At 37.1% G+C, this 18,955-nt stretch overlaps 2 protein-coding genes, 1 long non-coding RNA gene and 1 pseudogene across 5 annotated transcripts; 1 reads left to right on the top strand and 3 right to left on the bottom strand.

The window, feature by feature from the left end:
- Positions 1-4,492: 4,492 nt before the first annotated feature.
- On the bottom strand, positions 4,493-5,997 carry LOC112192522 (protein WUSCHEL). The gene is made up of 4 exons (XM_024332286.2): positions 5,835-5,997; positions 5,399-5,749; positions 5,084-5,169; positions 4,493-4,925 (listed from the first exon to the last, which is right to left on the bottom strand). Exons 1-4 carry the CDS (start codon positions 5,995-5,997, stop codon positions 4,548-4,550), a joined length of 978 nt encoding a protein of 325 aa, XP_024188054.1. The 3' UTR covers positions 4,493-4,547.
- A 2,045-nt stretch (positions 5,998-8,042) lies between these two features.
- LOC112193733 lies at positions 8,043-9,216 on the bottom strand. Its single transcript, XR_002933988.2, has 3 exons — positions 8,935-9,216; positions 8,769-8,851; positions 8,043-8,430 (listed from the first exon to the last, which is right to left on the bottom strand). It is a non-coding gene; the product is annotated as an uncharacterized LOC112193733 (long non-coding RNA).
- A 4,434-nt stretch (positions 9,217-13,650) lies between these two features.
- LOC112193731 lies at positions 13,651-14,422 on the top strand (annotated as a pseudogene).
- Positions 14,423-14,474: 52 nt separating this feature from the next.
- LOC112193730 (ubiquitin-conjugating enzyme E2 2) lies at positions 14,475-16,612 on the bottom strand. Of its 3 annotated transcripts, XM_024333965.2 has the most exons (5): positions 16,266-16,612; positions 16,007-16,130; positions 15,549-15,797; positions 15,085-15,466; positions 14,475-14,960 (listed from the first exon to the last, which is right to left on the bottom strand). In XM_024333965.2, the coding sequence occupies exons 3-5, from the start codon at positions 15,776-15,778 to the stop codon at positions 14,760-14,762; spliced, it is 813 nt and encodes a 270-aa protein (XP_024189733.1). In that variant the 5' UTR covers positions 15,779-15,797; positions 16,007-16,130; positions 16,266-16,612; the 3' UTR covers positions 14,475-14,759. The 3 variants fall into 3 exon arrangements, with proteins under 3 accessions (XP_024189733.1, XP_040371745.1, XP_024189734.1); XM_040515811.1 differs by lacking the exon at positions 16,007-16,130 and having other exon boundaries at positions 16,266-16,416; XM_024333966.2 differs by lacking the exon at positions 16,007-16,130 and having other exon boundaries at positions 14,475-14,891; positions 16,266-16,416.
- Positions 16,613-18,955: the final 2,343 nt, after the last annotated feature.

Below are 18,955 nucleotides of genomic sequence, written 5' to 3'. Positions count from 1 at the left end.
CTTCACCGAATTACTGGGAGTTACCCAGATCGAATCAGACAATGAGCTTTATATCATTGGAAAGCTACGGATGTCTACTTTCTGTAGAATTTTACGGATCTCGATTTCGATACTTTTGGAGAAAGTTATGATTATTTGAGTGAAGATAGGTCAGACAGGAAACCTGCTCGGGAATTTACAACCATTCGTGGAGAACTCAAGTTTCGCGGCACAAGATCGTCAATCCTAATGTTTCAAGGAAGTTAATTCAGATAAGGATTCAAGAATACATGTATTCCTACTTCTACATGAGATATTTCAAGGTTTTCCCATTCCAAATGAAGAAAGGAATCCAAATCCAAGTCTTACAAGGAAACTTGAAGCCAAAGATGAGCAGAAATCTTTCCTATATAAGGGAGCACGAATTTACATGAGGAGGGAGTCTCGGGAGCACATTGTAGATGCCTAAGGAGCGGAGACGACTCACCCATCTTCCTCTTCTTTTCCCTTTCCATTCTTTTTATGTTTTTCCTATGTTTTATTTAGTTTCAAGTAGCTAAACCTCTTTTCTAGGGCTAGGATGAGGCCCTAGCATGATTATTTACATGTTTTGATATTCAATTGATGGATTAATAGTTTCGTTTTGATAAATTCTTAATCTCTGCTTGAATTGTTGCTTATGTTAAAGTTCTATTGATTCGCGACCTTTAGGGCTTTGCATCTAGTTATCAGAAGATGAATTTGAGGCGTACCTGCAATATAATTCAAATTAGCTTCATGAGATAAAGAATTGTGAAGTACATTATTGTCGTACCTGAAGTAATGGTTTGCATGATTCCCTTGTTTTCTAGAATGTAATGAGTCCTATATGAATTACATTATTGCCGTACCTGGATAGATTGCATGCTAGGATATACGACCTCTGCCGTACCTGGAGAGAATCATACACTTAAGGAAAACTATGGTCTAAGTGTCGTACCTGAACTTAGATACGGGAATTGTTATCAAAAGAAACGAAAGAATTCATTGCTTGGTTCAAAACGTAGATAAGATTGCTTGTGGTTGATTCCGACACCCTAGGCTCATCATCATCATATTCTTACCTTTAATCATTATAGACTCTCTTCTCAATTTCAATTTATTTAGATTTACATTTTAAGTTTCTGTTTTCGAATAATTTTCCCATTATCATAAACTCTTTCAAAACCGTGAAAATCATAAGTCCTAGTTTGAGTCATTGTTTGTTTTAGTCGATTCATGTTTCTTGTTTTGTGTGTTTTTTGGTTTTAATTAATTTAGGTTTTCATATTGTGAATTGACTTAATATCCTCGTGGGAACGACAACCCCTTCTCTTCCATTACTATACTACATCCACCCTGTATACTTGCAGGAACTCCACCAGCCGCCAGGAAGTCAATGCAAGTTATCAGAGGTTGGTAAGGTGTGTAGGTTAAGGAAGTCATTGTATGGCTTGAAGCAATCACCCAGAGCATGGTTTGGAAGATTCACAAAGGCTATGAAGGCATTTGGCTATCGGCAGAGTAATTCTGATCACACTCTCTTTATCAGGCACAAAGCTGGTAAGTTGACAGTGCTCATAGTCTATGTAGATGATATGGTGGTAACCGGAGATGATCCAGTAGAAAGGAAAGCATTACAGGATTATTTGGCTACTGAATTTGAGATGAAAGATCTTGGACAGCTGAAGTATTTCTTGGGGATTGAGGTAGCTAGGTCAAAAGAAGGGATCTCACTATCCCAACGAAAATATGTCCTTGATTTATTGACAGAAACTGGAATGCTTGATTGTCAACCAGTTGAGACACCCATGGAGATGAATCACAGACTAGGTGAATGGAAAGATCAGGTTCCTACAAATAAGTCCAGGTATCAATGTCTTGTTGGTAAATTAATATATTTATCTCATACTAGACCAGATATTGCATACGCAGTTGGTGTCGTTAGTCAGTTTATGCATGCTCCCAGTGAAGACCACATGAATGCAGTTTATCGAATTTTGAGGTATCTAAAGGCTGCTCCAGGGAAAGGATTGTTATTTGCGAAGAAAGACAAGCTGGTAGTTGAGGGGTATACTGATGCAGATTGGGCAGGTTCAAAGGTAGATAGAAGATCTACTTCGGGATACTTTACCTTTGTTGGAGGTAACCTCGTGACATGGCGAAGTAAGAAGCAGAAAGTGGTTGCAAGATCTAGTGCTGAAGCAGAGTTCAGAGGCATGGCACATGGAGTTTGTGAGCTGCTGTGGATTAGACATCTGTTGAAAGATTTGGGCTTCAAGAATAGGAAGACAATGGACTTACATTGCGATAACAAGGCTGCAATTGAAATAGCACATAATCCAGTTCAACATGACCGTACAAAGCATGTGGAAGTAGATCGACACTTCATTAAGGAAAATTTGGACCGGAAAATAATTTGTTTTCCGTTTGTCCAATCAGAAGAGCAGCTAGCAGATATTCTAACCAAAGCAGTTTCAGGAAAAGTATTTAACAGCTCTCTTGACAAGTTGGGCATGATTGATATCTACGCTCCAACTTGAGGGGGAGTGTTGGAATGAGCTGTATTCAACTCCACAGAGGACATAATCAGTATTAGAACCACTTAAGGGACATAATCTTTTAGGATATATTTTTTATTGTATTCACTATTAATTGTCTTTCATATTGTATTCAAATATAACTGTATATATTGACCTCCTCGGGGAGAAGAATAAACACACAGAAGAATTATTCATATATGTCTGATACTACACACTAAAAGTTCTCACTTCTCAGAATATATACATAAGCACTAAGGTGTGGAGGGTGATCGAGTAAGGGAACTTTGAAGGTTTAGGGTTTTATCAGAGTGATAAGGGTTTGAGACTTTGAGTCGAGAGGTTGAAGACGTACGTACAGAGAATAAAACTGCTTCAGCTCGTTTAGGCGGGAAAGGACTCGGTTCGAGAAAATGTAGGCTTTCCTTTGTGTTTTTGGTGTGTTAGGCGACACTTATTGGGCTTTGACAAGATGTCCAACAATAGTGTACGAACGGGTTCATGGACGGAAGACTTTGAATAAAAATAAAGATTAACATTGTTTGGTACGTTTAGATGTGTCACGGCATCATCTTCTAAGTTTCACATGTTATTGAAATTCACATAGAATGGTGATTTAGGCGATAAGGGGCTTGGTCTAGAAGTTGGACCAAAGTATGCCTAGAGGCTAATTCAGCTCCGGTGGTACATTACTTTAACAAACAAAATTCTCTTTTGTGGAGACTTCGAGTGGATTGGTTTAATTGTCTTCATTTTACTCCCTCTATTCAATTTTGCTTATCTCTTGTTTATAGAGAGGGCAATGCTTTGGCTTATAAGCTTGAGAATTATGATGCACTTCATGAAGGTTTTATGTGGTGAATTCTTTGCCTAGCCTAGTTTCCTAGCAAGTACTTATAGGTGTGATATGTCTCTTTTTTGCTGTTGTTGGATTTAGCTGTTTAGGTTTATGTCCCTCAACAACTTATTATTAGTTTACTTTACAATAAAATGGGGAGATCGGAAGTGAACTTCCAGAGTGTGGTAGGTAGACCATTCTCCTTCAAAATTGAGGACGAAACTAATTGTCTGCATTCAAAGAACTAATATTACTTAATCTCTGCTTATTTAAAATAAAAAAATAAATAAAAAATGCTTCACAATATATGTCTATCACGATTCACGATGAGAATATGAGGCGTGCTCTCAAGGAAAGCAATTTGAGAGCATAGACGGCAAGAGATGGAGGAAATTATCAGCCGGCAGAATAGTATTGTTTTTTTTTTTTTATGGCTGCAGAATAGCATTGTTAATCTTCTTGTTATGCTAAACTTATTTGTCATAAGCTCAAGTTGATATGCAAAATAAAAGTACACAACAATGTAAACAGAGACAATGATCGCATGGGAATCTTCTTGAAGCTTGATTAATGTCTTACAATGCAGTTTTTGACCCCAAAAAATAAAAATAAAATAAAAGCTTACAGTATGTGATTCAGTCTGCCATCAATTAACGTTACGTAGTCGTGTACAGCATGCATGTTTCTATGCCCGGCATATATGATATATTTGACGTACGTGGTTCTTTGCACTGTTTTGGATTATGCTAATATTATCTTGCTTCCAAATAATTGTTTTGGTCACAGTATCGATATCAAAATTTGACAAGCTGTCGCCTGACGCCCTGATCTATATGTAAACAATGTAAAGAGCTTCGCATTTAGTAGGAAACAATATGTGTGGCCGCTTCACGTACCCCACCAACAATACAAAACAAACAAATTAAACATAAAGGGAGGCATCAACCTTACCCTACGGCCTTTAACAAAAAGAAGAAATAAAAGTATGAAGGAACAAGAATAGAACCTGATAAAGAGGACCCCTACCCCCCCCCCCCCCCCCCAAAACGGGAGAAGAATCAAAGGATGCAAGAGTGCAGTGGGTCTTTTTTAGTTTATTATTACATGGATAGATTGACAAACGCTTCCAAATCAAGGAGATTTCTAGCTAAATACTCTGATTCTCAGATTCTTCAAAGAAATTGAAAATATAGGTCTGCCATGAAGTCTTTATTACTGTCTATGTTTGTAGTTCTGATCATAGGTGATTCATTAACACCCTTAACATTGTCGCTCTCAAGTGGAAAGAGCTCCAGAGTTTGAGCTTCTAATCTACTTTCTGCTCCTTTGTAAATATTGGGTGCACTCAACACAGTACCGTAATCATAATCATAATCATAATCATAATCATAATCATAATGGGGATGATGATAGTCCAAGAGCTTTGGGTATATTAATGTAGCTGCGCGTGCTTCCAGGGTCTGTGTAGCTGAATAGGATTGCTCCTCCAATTGACCGGAGTAATTACCCGTCACCATGCTCATCCTCTTCCGCAACCCTGGAGATAATTCCTGTGGACTTACAGTAACAAATGAAACTCATGCATGAACGTACATGTAATGTAAAAAAGTAAAAATTCCTAGCATTCAATCCATTCCTATCTTTTCTTGAGATTTTGGTTAGATACAGTTAAGTCTAAGAACCGTATTCGTAAGAAAATGATATATACCTGATCAGCAAGAACACCGCAGTTTGATAGTGTCCATTTATTCTGGTGCTCAATTTCAAGAGTACCTGACCTTCTCAGTCCTGCAGCTGCAAGTAGACAATTTCGATAACTTGTGATTTATCTGTTAATTAATTTTTGAGCCTGAGCAATCGTGAAATTTATAGAAACAAATTTTACAACCTATTTTGAAACTCGAGTACTCAATCATTTAACCTAAAGGAGGTGGCCTCACCGGCCTAGTGTTGAGCCCTAGTTCCATACTACTTGGGGAGAGATGAAAACATATTTAATACAGTACAGTCCCAAGACCAATACCTCCTGCAGATTCTTTGTTACTCCAAAGTTGTTGTTCCTTAGAGTGATACTGACGCATGGACATGAGTTCTCTTCGTCTCTTCTGTCTCTCCCTCGCTCGGTGGTTCTGAAACCAGTAGAAGACATTCTTGCCTTCAATCTTTCCAAAGTGTCGAAGCCGTGCAGTCACTTGTAGGATTTGCTGTGCCGTCGGTGTCTTTAATCCATGTCCGAACAGCTCATCCAGAACCCGTAACTGCTCTGGGGTTGGATTCCATCGGGAACTTGGCTGCGAAGCTGCAGAGGAAGGTTGGTGACCATTATAGCAATCATCACCGCCACTCCGGCCTTGCAACGACTTCACTCCAACCTCTGTATGAAATATATTAATTGTTTTACTATATCCCATGTCAACATCTTCAAAATTAAAATTTAACTAAGAATTTTTACTAAGTACCCTGATCATGCTGCTGGTGGTTGAATGATAACACATGACTTTGGGTCATGTTGGAAGTAGCGGTAAGCTTGGGAGTGAATACTACTTCTGCAGCGGGCTCATGAAGATTTGCAGCTTTGATCGAGTAGTAGTCATCCTCATGCATATCCTGATTATTGTTCATGTTAGGCTTTCTAAAACCACCGCTGCTCGACAAGGGATTCTTTTGACTCGGGATTATTCAAATAGCATGAACGATAAGTCCAACTAGATAAGGGGGAATCTTTTAGCTAGTAGAGCTGATAAGGATGTGGAGAGTGTGCATGCGCACATATTATATAGCAGTTCTATTTCTTTATGTGGAATTCATTTTTCAGTTCGGCTATTGATTTGATTTAGTTGGTACTTTAACGATTATCAATTTAATTGAAAATTTACATAAATGATATATACATGGAGACCTAAAAGCATGCTATAGTAAGGAATATATATATATATATATATATATATATAGCTTACTCGCATCTTTTAGATTCCAACATTTTAGGATGAACTTTCATGCCTCTCCACCCTCCGATAGATGCATTTACTTTTCAACAAAACATTGTTGCACGAAATAAAATTAAGCCCCCTTCCCCGGCTGTTTCCATATATATTTTCCTTGTTGACATATATGGACGATTGTCTCTAATGATCCATCAATGCCCACAACATAAGATTTATTTTGATTAATTTTGCAATCAAAAGAACTTAACAGAAAAAGAACATTTCGAATAAGTGATATTTTCGGTTTTGTTAGTTGGTGCAGACCTAGACCTGCATGTCCATTAACTTTTTCACGGCCCGGTAAGTTTGGTATACTTATTTATGTCGCTTTGCCCAAACACAGATGAGCATGGTTTGATCTTGAAAGCTATTGGAAAGAAGTACCCCTATTGATGCCAATTGCCCAGTGCAGATCTGGGTGAGATTGGAAAATAGAAGGCTTGTGAAAATTTTAGTGGAGCTGATATCTTGCTGCACTGATGGATGAAGCAGCTATGGCTGCTCTGGAAGAGAAAGAGACATCAACCGAAAGTTCAGATGCATCGATCTGTCAAAGAAACTCAATTTCATCCGTCCAGCGCTGGCAAAAATTATACCATCTGCAGCAGAAAGGCAACGATTTACTATGAGACATTTGGAGAATTGGAGAGAGCCTCAAGGTGCCTTTAACTGACAAACATGATTATCTCATAATTATGCTCACAACCTCTCACAAGATACTATTATTTTAAAACTACTATGTGTCAAACTATGTGCGTATATAACTATATATCATATGCGCTATCCACTCCATAATAAATTCACGAGTATTTTAAGATCTAAAATAAATTGTATGTGAGTATATATTTCTATGTGATCCATGAGTTATGTGGTGTATTTCGTTTAACCACATATAATTATTTTTTTTAATCAAAAGACTGTTATATTTCATTAAGCAGAAGGATCAGTTATAAGTAGAACATTTTCAATACAATCTACAAGCCATTTAGGATCTACTTCTAACCAAACATACATCCCAACATATTGCAATGTATAATGTGTAATTGTGTGGGTTAATTGGATTAGTACTCTCTCTTTGCATTGTCAGTTTGTCACTATCAAAAATTTAAAATCTGCATGTACGTTATAATGTATTATATTGACATCAATAAAAGAGACCGCTTTTTCTGCACAAATAAGAAGAAATCAATTGCAAACTCCAAACTAGCATTTAAAACCAAACACATAAAATTAAAGACCACTGTCACCACACTATTACAATATTGTACCAAAATGAAATTTGGTAACCTCGGTTGGTGAGGGGGGTAGGTGCTTAGTTATCATGCCTTCAGTATAACTGTATAACTATCGATATAATCCATGTACATGCATGGCAATTATGTTGCTTTTCATCCTAGTTACTACTGGTGGTTACACTTTTGCAGCTCACATTTATGGAGCTGATATTGCCTGATCTTGTTCGATCAAACTATAAATCTGAGCCGACAATAAAAAAAATAAAAAAGAAGAAGAAGACGAAGAAAAGCAACTATAGATCTTAACTAGAAGGTTCGCCCACATTATGCTGCGGGTTTGTATTTTTTTTTTTTTTGCTTTGAATTTTAACAAATGTTTAATTGCCGAATATTTTGTCATTTTACATGTTATAAAATCTGATATTTTAACCAAACTGGAATATATACATATTTTAAAAATGAAAGTATTGGAGCTGGCATTATATTACACTCCTGTTTCAAGTATCACATCATACAGGTCACAACCTTTTTGATACTCATTCACATTGAAGAGCTGCTGCATCAGTTTGGTGTAGGTAGAAGCAGTAGGCAAATATCCAGATTCTTTCATACTATAAAAACATATCAACTCTAGAAACATCATTCTTTCTCAAGTAATAATCCCGTAAACATTTTTATCAACAAAATCTCTTTTCTTCATAATATCCAAAATCTCCAAAGCATCTGCAAATCTATTAGCCTTGCACAGTCCTTTCACCAAAGTCTCAAAATACCTGGGAAGAAGCATAACCTCTTTATTCTTGAGCTTGCGAATATGTTCCAAAGTTTCTCTGATTCTACCAAAGATTCAGAAATAATTCAGGACACAACCATAAACCAATGGAGCTAATTGCATTTCAAACTTCCCACTACTCCCTGATCCCTAACCAAACCAAAACAATCATGACTAAGCTCCGGAGAGGTACAAATTAATGCCATCTTTTCCCAAAAAAAAAAAAAAAAACTTTATTTGTTTGCTGCCATAGGCAAAGAAGAAAAAGCATCTCAAGGTTAAAAGTTTTCCAACTTTAAGACATTAGGAAGCTAATTAACCCAATCTTAAAGTGAGCCAAGTACGGGATGGAGATTAGTGTATTCTAAAACCATACGGCAATGACATGTATTTGGATCATACCCAAGAAGATTTCTTTGAAGAAGAATGTACGACATAACCTTCTGCTCCCCTTCACCCGGAACATTTGCATCGTAAAGAATAACCTGTAAATATTAAAATATTTGGTGACAATTTACTGTATCCCATAAACAAATTTAGACCAATATATTGGTGAACAGTGAGCTACCTCTGGTCCAAGGGAATCAATTATCTCATAACTTTCAAACACCTTACTAACTTTGAGCTTTTATAAGTAGCAATTAACTTACTTGTCTTCAAACACCTAATATCACCACTACCTTCTTTAGCTTTTCAGGACTCAAATCCACCCGTTATTCCACTATGCTCAAATAGTTAAGATCAATAACAGTCAGCTGATCTTGAACATGTTCACTCTCTTGAATTGTATCTTCCCATTCTTCCACCTTACCACCTGCCAGTTGTTCATCATATTCAGTTTCAACCTACCTCATAAGCATCATAATTTAAATATTTCAAATACATGTCTAGGCTAAGCTGATAGTTAACATTATATTGTGTCATAGTCAATTTGCAGTGGCCCATCTGAGACTCCAGACATCAAGTTGAGAAATATAAAACATGTTGATACACTATATATTACTCCAATTCCCTTCATATGTTAACGAACTAAAAATAGATTATCTGAGAGCATGAACAAGAACAATTCCGAGTATGAACAAGAACAATTATCACTTGCTGAAAAGAATAAATCTGAAAATCTGAGTCTTGAACTTCTTGTACCACAGTTAGGGTTTCAATTCTATTTCAACTTGCAACAATCACCAAGAATCACTATGAATCTTGTACTAAAACTGTAGCATAATACTTCAAACCAATGAATTAAAAAGCGCGCCCCTGAGGCTCAAAGGGCGAAATTCTGGCCTGAAATTGAGTGTGTTTTAGTGGTTAGGCGACAACGCTAGTGAGGCGTCCTCCAAGGCGTGAAAGGCGTCCTCCAAGGCGCTGAAGGTGTACGCGCAGAAAAAAATGGTAAATGACGTCGTTTTGAAACAGATTGGGTTTAAAGCGTTTCTAGGTCGCGACCCCAGAGTAATTGAGTGTTGGAGAGCCGATTTCAGCCCTCTCTGTTCCAAAAGCTTGCAATTCGATCCCTAACCCAGAGTCAATTGGAGGTCGATTCGCAGCAGGCTATTTGAACGTTTTGGAGTTGGATACTTGGATTCGCAACAGGCCATTTGAAGGTATGACTCCCTATTTCCCGTCTATATTTATCTGGGTTTGAGTTGTTCCTATCTAGAAAATCATATATGTATCTGGGTCTGAGTAAATGTCTTACTTTTGGTTGCAATAGTTTGTGGGTTACTGTCAATTTTGCAGATTTTGATCTTTTAGATATCTTGTTTGTGGGTTATTGTTAATTTTGCAGACCTGGTATGCAAATCAAAACTGCAATCTTGGTATCGTTGATTACCAGAAAACTACTCATATTTCCGAATTGTGGGTTCCTACAATGGAGTGGTTTGGTTATATGATAGTGATTATGAAACATATATATTGAATCCATCAATCTGAAAATTTAAGAGACTTCCCCAGGCCCTCATTGAAGGGGGCTATTAGCTCGCTCTGCTATCGGGTTTGGCTTCCATCCTGTAGGTGATGACTATATATAAAGTTGTGAGAATTTGGACATGTATACGTCGTAATATAATTGAAGTTAAGGTTTACAGCCATAGGTTGGAGGCTTGGAGAATAATTAATGCAGTTCTCCAGCAGCCTTTTTGCGTGCTTTGTTCTCGGTCCTCTTTTGAAGTAGCAGCTGGAAGATATTGAGATGGCTGAACTGGGTTTACTATATTGAGGCCGAGTTACTATATTATTGTCTCTTGTGCTAATTGATATGATTGTCATTATAATATATGATTGGCTGAACTGGATTTGGAGTTCGACTTGGATTTCGAGACTTGGAGTTCGATTGGCAGGCTTGAAGAGGTGCTTGCAGATTTGGAGTTCGACTTGCAGACAAGATTTGAAGGTACAAATTAATCTTGACTGAATATGTTGCTCTGTATCATTGCTTTGTATATGTTGGTTGGTATTGTTCAAATTCCCTGCCCAGATTGTTATTTTATATGTAATTGATAGGATGTTATGTTTAATTGTTTAGTGCAGCAACAATGAGTTCTAGTAGTACTACTACTAATGGCTGCTCTTAATGTGACGACAAAAATTTATGTCGCAAGGCTTACGCCTTATGCCTCAAGGCTGCAAGGCTCTCCCGAAAACGCCTCGGGTATGCCTTCAGCATTTTAAAACATTGCTTCAAACACAAATCCGAGCTTCAAAACCAGAATTTATCAACAAATTTCAATTTTCATAATTCCAAATTTAGAAGAGAAACTTTCTCTAATATGGTTGAATCAAAAACCAGAAACGAATAGAAATGAGCAATAGCCTGATGAACCTCAAGCAGCTAGGCCTCCAATATTGAACTCTAATCCCCATCTAGCCTGGCTCTTGATGCCATGGAAGCTTTGTAGGAAGAATAGAGAATTTACAGAGAAAAAGAAATTCTATTAGTGAAAAATGAGGCTCTGATTACATGAGGAAAATGAGAGAGAGATGTAGGTACTTAAACTATGAGCTAGGTGTACAGATCAATAACACGTGGCAAACAGCTGTAGGCCACTTATGTAACTAACCACACACACAGCCTAATTAAGCAAAACTAACCATGTAACTAGTTTATCTAATTATAAGAACTGCAGCTGCTTGATAATGCTAACATTCATGTGGCTGGTTTATTATTCACATGTATCTTTAAGAAAGTTATTGAAAACGATATCGGTGGTAGTAATATTGGCCAATCCTCAATTTTTTTTATTTTAAACTAGACTCAGGCTACTTCAGTAATTTATAATTTAGAATAATCAAACCGTAAATTTCTAATTTCGATGGATTATGTATTAAGTAACAATGTACTAGTTTGCACAAGGATCATTCTATGCATTTGATTTCAAATTTTCAATGCACGTGCTATATGTGCCGTCTTTGTCACGTCGTATGAGGTCTCTCTCTTTTTTGTTTGGCCGGAAGCACGTCGTATGAGGTCTAGGCTACTCTATATATAAGGTTCCTCATACCATATCCTTATGTTCCATGGATCACATTATCAACTGCCATATATACCATCAAAGTAAACTTAGAAAATGGCCGGGAAGATGAGGAATATAATTTTGTTTCTTATTATTCTGTGCAACAATGTGAAGTGCTTCTAATGTGAGATCCACATTCCACCTCTTTTGTGGGGACTTCAAGCTAGTGGTTTGGTTTAATTGTCTTCATTTTACTCGATCTATTCAATTTTGCTTATCTCTTGTTTATAAAGAGGCCAATGCTTTGGTTTATAAGCTTGCGAATCATGTTGCACTTCATGAAGGATTTATGTGGTGGCATTCTTTGCCTAGTTTCCTAGCAAGTACTTGTGGGTGTGATTCGTCTCTTCAATTCTATTGTTGGGTTTAGCCGTTTAGGTTTATATCCCTGTACAACTTTCATTATTAGTTTTCTCTTTTTAATAAAATGGGGAGACCGGAAGTGAACTTCCAGAGTGTGGTAGGACAGGTAGGTAGACCATTCTCCTTCAGAATTGGGGATGAAACTAATTGTCTGCCTTCAAATAACTAGTATTTTCTAATTTTTTATTAAAAAAAAAATGCTTCACAATATATGTCTATCACGATGAGAATACGAGGCATGCTCCCAAGGAAAGCAATTTGAGAGCATAGACGGCAAGAGATAGAGAAAATTATCAGCCGGCAGAATAGCATTGTTAATCTTCTTGTTATGCTAAACTTATTTGTCATAAGCTCAAGTTGATATGCAAAATAAAAGTACGCAACAATATAAACAGAGACAATGATCCTTATGCATGGGAATCTTCGTGAAGTTTACTTTCTTGCAATACAGTCTTTGACCCAAAAAAAAAAAGAAAAAAAAAAAGCTTACAGTATTTGATTCGGTCTGGCATCAATCAACATGAAAATTAACTTTACGTACAGTACAAGCATATTTCTATGCCCGGCATCTATGATAGTATCTGACGTACGTGGTTCTTTGCACTGTTATTTAGATATTATACTATTATCTTGCTTCCAATTCAAATAATTGTTTTGGTGATACTGTGATAGTATCGATCGATATCGATTGCGAATTTAGTAAGGAAGGTAAAGAGTTTCGCATTTAGTAGGAAACAATATGTGTGGCCGCTTCACGTGTACTACTAGTCCTAGGAGTGTTTTGAGTTCAATATATTGTTTGATCCAATAGTAACGAGTCATGCTAATCTACAGTTCTTTATCAAAGTATAAACTATAGTAATTTACTAGAACATAACAAAAAGTTGCAGTAAAGCATCTAAATCGGTTAAAATGACTGCATTCAATTCCTGATAAACTTAATTTTCAGGTTACAACCTAGAGCTAGCACAGGCTATGGCTTCCTTCGCCTCACTTTGATGTTTGCTGAATCTTGAGCACGTGATGGAGAGTTTTGTATTTAGAAAGGTCACTCCGGAAGACTAATGAAGAAGTCTCAGAAAGAGAAGCGGTGGATTGCAGGTCTCAGCAGATGAATAGGTGGCTTGAGGAAGTCGTAGCACGTAGGAGAGAGCAACAGGTGGCAGGGGTAAATGAGTGTGATTTGATTGGGATGGAGGGGCGAAATCGTCACCACACTGTTCATAAGAGGTGGGGGGGGGGGGGGGGGGTGGGTTGGCGCCTTAGTATATTTAGAATTATCTAAAATAGTAATTTAACAACTTTGAAGCAACAAGGCATATGCGGCTATGCCTAATGTATTTGATTTTCATATTAATTTTCTATGCGTATCTCTGTGTGTTGTACTTGTCGATCTCCATGGATGAGTCTATGCCGTATTTGTCACGTCGTATTAGGTTTAGGCTGCCCTATAAATATAGGGTAACCATTTCCTTCTCTACCAAACCAAACTTAAATGGCCGGGAAGATGAGCATTGTCTTGTTACTTATCTTCTGTGCAATAGTGGGAAATGCTTCTGCTACTTCTAATGTGAGAGCCACATACCACCTCTACAATCCGCAAGATAACAACTGGGACTTGCTTGCAGTAGGAGCCTTGCGCAATATTTGATGTCAATCAGCCCTTCGAATGGCGCAGCAGGTATGGATGGACCGCCTTCTGCGGACCTGAAGGCCCTAGCGGAGCAGATGCCTGCGGAAAATGCCTACTGGTAATTGCTTAAGAATCTTAATTCTCAATCTTTCATCAATCTATTTGTGCAAATAGTTAATTGAAATATATGTTATATAAGAAGGTGACGAACATGGGGACAGGAGCTCAGGAAATAGTGAGAATTATCGATCAGTGCAGCAATGGAGGTTTGGATTTGGATGCGAATGTGTCTTCCCAGATAGACACTGATGGAAGAGGCTATGCACAAGGCGACCTTATTGTCAACTACGACTTTGTGGACTGCGGCGACTAAATCAACCCTATCTAATACTTAATTAGAGTCCAAATTTTAATTTTTTGCTAACTAGTAAACAAAAAATTTGTTTCATCATATATATGAATGATATGTAGCACTGGAAGCAACAGCTTATTGTTACTGGAGCTGATTGAATAAAAGTGAAAGGTACTTGGCCTTTTTGGGCTTATAACAATGAGCATTTCTTGGCTAGATCAGATAACAAAGAAAAAGGATTAGTCTTTGTAACCAGATTGTCATTTCAACATTGTAGTCAGATTCGAAGCTGCTGAACTAATAGGTTCAATTCAGGTCTTAATCCCCTTGTATATACAGAAGAAAGCAAAGCAGTGGTGGAACCAAAACTCTACCAGACCGAATACTATGTCTACTCTGAAATAAGAAACAAACTCTAAGAGTCATAATCTGGGAGGAAAACATGGATATACATGGAGGATAAATTGTTGATGAATTTGCACAATGATTCTCATACTAACAGTGCTACTGATTTTAAAATAAAGAAGTTACTAGTCTGCCATCCAACTCTGATCCACGATCATCCTCACTCTTCGGTTGTACTCCAGTCTGTTCTCACTGAAGTACATGTAGAAAGCTTCAGAATTTGCAGGACACTTCGGGTTGGGATGACATATTAGGGACTGCAGTAAGCGAATGGTGTGTGTTAAGAGTCTTCTCAGATTCTTGGTGTTCAACACACTAAAAGTTCTCAGCATTATATACACAAGACTAATGTATATGCTATATGCAACATGTAACCCTGGATAAGTGCTTTGTAAATTCATAAATATAATCAAGGAAACAAGAATTCTACGCAAACAATGTAAAACATACCTGGATATACTTGAGTATATCTTCCACGTCATTTATAGAAGGCCACCGATCCAGTAAATTATTAAAAGACATAATTCCATCTGCAGAAATGTTTGGATGAAACATTTGAGAAACAAATCGCACCATTGGTGGTTTGAGTGGATAATCCTCACTAAACTGAAGAGTCAACTTAAATGCGCCTCCCTCCCAAGGAGAATCCAAGGAGTGAGGAGCTATAACAACATTCCACAACATTATATCGCAATTGTAGAAGTCCGGGGGAACCACACTGATCCCTGCAGGTGGGTCTTGTAGCAGCCTCTTCAACTCTTTAAACAGCCTATACCTTGCGCGAGTATAATCTGCGCCCGGGGGTGGGTAATCCGACACTTTTTTCTGCAGCCTGTCCAAGTATGAAAGGATCATACATTGCTAACTATATCAACCGAGCCTACCCTTATAGAATCTCTAAACAGCCTATTTACCTTGCAAAAACATCCTCTCCGCCTGCGGTTGAGTGTTCTACAAGCCGCAATCTGTCCAAACCAGGGAGCACCAAACTAATCTCCGCGCCAGCAGGTGGGTCTTGTACAAGCATCAATCTGTCCAAGTCAGGTAGCACCATACTCATCTCCACACCCGGAGGCGGGTCTTCTTCAATCCGCAGCATATCCAACTCCCTCGACAGAGTCTTGATTGAAGGAGTCAACATCATCAGTTCAGTCCTCTACCACCTACACATCACCCACAATCACAAAACAATAAAACACCAACCAAAACCAAGTTAAAACGTACAGCACTGTTTCAAAAGTCAAAACTAACCATTTCCCCAAAACCAACACAACCACACTTTTATATACCAAACAAACCAATTCTAAATTTGGGGTAGTTCAATTTGAGTAAAACAAACACTTAAAATCACCAACATAGACAAAAGCTTGACCTGAGTTAAAGCTCAAGACCCTAAAACCCAGCTCAAAGATCAAAACTTTCACTTCAATTCAACAGTTTCAGTACGCAACAGAACCAAAGCAACCATCCTTTCTCCCGTTCATAAACCCTACACCCTAAAATCAAACCATTCAATCAATAAAGCTAGGGGTTTGAGACCCTAAAAACACAAAATTGGGATCTTTCATTTCTATACCGACATGAAATTCAACCCAGTTTCAGAGAGGTAATCCGGGAGAAGGGTATCTGACCTAGAGCTCCGAATAGCCAAGAGGTGGGGATCCGAAGAGGGTCCGAACCGGGTCGTGGTCTACGATCGGGACGGTGATCAAGGAACATACGAGGCGGGAAGGGAAACTACTGATTGGGAAAATGACCAAAGAGGAAAGGTTGGCCTTCCCTCTTAGTTTATTGGTTTATATTCTTGGGTTGGGCTCTTGGGCTGTATCAGAGTGGATCGGTTCTCTATTGGGCTTTTGACCACTAAGAGGTATCAGATTTGGGCTTGGAATATCCCTACTTGGGCCTGAATATAAGCGTAATTGAAATTCCTATGTGAGAGAGAAGATGTACAGAGGAAGGCCGAAAGTGAAGGCAGTTCTCGAACTTCGTAACGGTCAAGCAAGCAAACTTTGCCGAGCCCAAAGTTTAAAATTTAGAATGATATAGATAAGAAAATTACAATTAATTTTTGTAGTAATGCTTCGAAGAGTTGAAAATAAGTCAAGACGTGTTTGTGATGCATAGCAATGGTTAGAAGCAACTCCTTTTGACGATTGAGAAAGGATCATATTTGTGTATTGTTAGCAATAATAAATAAAGCAAATGGATCAACACGTTCAAAACGTTACTATCATGAGTATCATCATATCAAATAACATGCTATACATCTCGACTGACAGATTGTCCTCATCGTAATGAGACATGGAGAAAACAGTTGAACATGTAGATGTAGGAAATTTTCATGTTATATATGCTACCCATTCGTCTCATAAGTCTAAGTCAAAACATAAAACAAACATACACAATCATGGACATACATATCGCCAATACAAATATATCAATCCAATGCAAATTAACCGGTGGATGATGACATTCATGGTGATCGATCGTTTTTAAGCTTTGATTTCTTGCAGCTTACAATTATTACTTTGTATTCACAGAAAACTATAATTTTTTCTACCTGATTAGCTTTGAGGCAGCCAATTAACATCATAACGTTACGTACAATACAAGCCAGCTGCCCACCTCCAGTCAATAGTATTTGGCATGGTTGTTTGTCTTATTTATATTTGAATGCAATGATCAAGCCAACATACATTTGACAATATCTTGCCCGCTGCTTCTAGATTAATTCCGCACTTTTAGATATGATAAGCTAAAAGACCTTCCATTTACTTAAGTTATTTCTTACATGCCACACACACACACACACACTATTACTAAAATTGATTTATACTCATTTAATAGTAGGATTTTGCACTATTATTAAGAAAATAGGCTTTGTTAGCCGGAACTGAAAATTCTGATAGATTTAATTCTGAAATATTAAAAAACTTTGAGAATAAATTAAATCACAAGGATAAATAGGACATTTATAAAATATATTTTTATTCAGAAAATAAATAAATAAATGCTTCCACAACCCCTATTTTTCTCTTCCACTATTCTCTCTCTGAATCTACCACTGAATCTATTTCTTCTGCAATAACTATCCACTTTTTTTTATACACATGTAGAGCATGTGATTGCAGACAAGTATGTATATAATATATATATATATATATATATAAAATATATATATATATATACACACAATATTATTAAGAGTAGAGAGGGTTTGTTAGCCAAAATTAAAATTTTTGACAGGAATGACCCTAGAATATTAAAAAACTTTGAAAATTAATTAAATCACAAGGACAATTATGACATTTACAAGATATAATTTTATTAAAAAGAAAACCAAAAAAAAAAACCCACAACCCACTATTTTCTCTTTGCAATATCTGTCTTCTTTTTTATTTTCTAAAAAAAAAAAATTTACATATGCATAACATGTGTGAAGAAATGCTAATATATATATATACTAGACTCCAAACACACTCTATGGGTGTAGGGTGTGGATAATTACTTGAGAAGTTATTCCACAGAATGTAGAGAAAATTGCTGCACATATTCATATTTTGTTTTTTATTTTTGATTTTTTTTTGTTAATTTTTTTTGTTTTTCTTTTATTTGTGAATTGACCATTTTGTCTTTCTCAAATATTTCAATTAAAATGTTTTTTAATATTTAAGGGATATTTTGGTAAAAATTTTCTATTTTGGTTGACAAACTCTCCTCTTAATAATAGTGTGTATATATATACATATATATATATATATATATTAATCACTTATACTATTATTTGTGACTTCTATTAATCCATGTGGAACTTTTCAACGAATGAAAAACCAAAGCGTTGTTTTTACCTCATCTTCAATGACCCACTTCCAACTCTACCTGATTTTCTGCCGTGATCGAAGTTTATTTGCAGCTTAGTTCGTGTATGTACCATTCCACCCTAGTCACTATTTTTGACCTCTCTCTCTCTCTCAGGAGAGTTCCCTTCCACCCTTTCTCTCCCCGTAGAGTATAATACTATAATGCCATATACGTACGCAAATGCTATGCCTTCTGAGTCTTTGCCACGTCCTATAAATTCTAACCGGGCTCATGCATGGTCTCTGTATAGTAATTGTTTCCGGCCAAATCAGAAGCAAAAGTCGTTTATGAATTGAATTAGTGTCAGTCTCTGTATGCATGCATTTCTTTAGTCAAAGTCAGGACGTGCTGGCGGTCGAAGCAAGCTGGTAGACAATTCATACATGCCTTACAATTCGGGGCACTCTAAAAATTCTAACACCAACCTCCGCGTCCTATAAATTCAATCCCTTACCTC

Source organism: Rosa chinensis, chromosome 3 (genome assembly GCF_002994745.2).
Source record: "Rosa chinensis cultivar Old Blush chromosome 3, RchiOBHm-V2, whole genome shotgun sequence".
Taxonomy (NCBI): Eukaryota; Viridiplantae; Streptophyta; class Magnoliopsida; order Rosales; family Rosaceae; genus Rosa; species Rosa chinensis.
The sequence above is the reverse complement of the archived record's forward strand: the minus strand, read 5'-3'. Positions and strand labels throughout refer to the sequence as shown.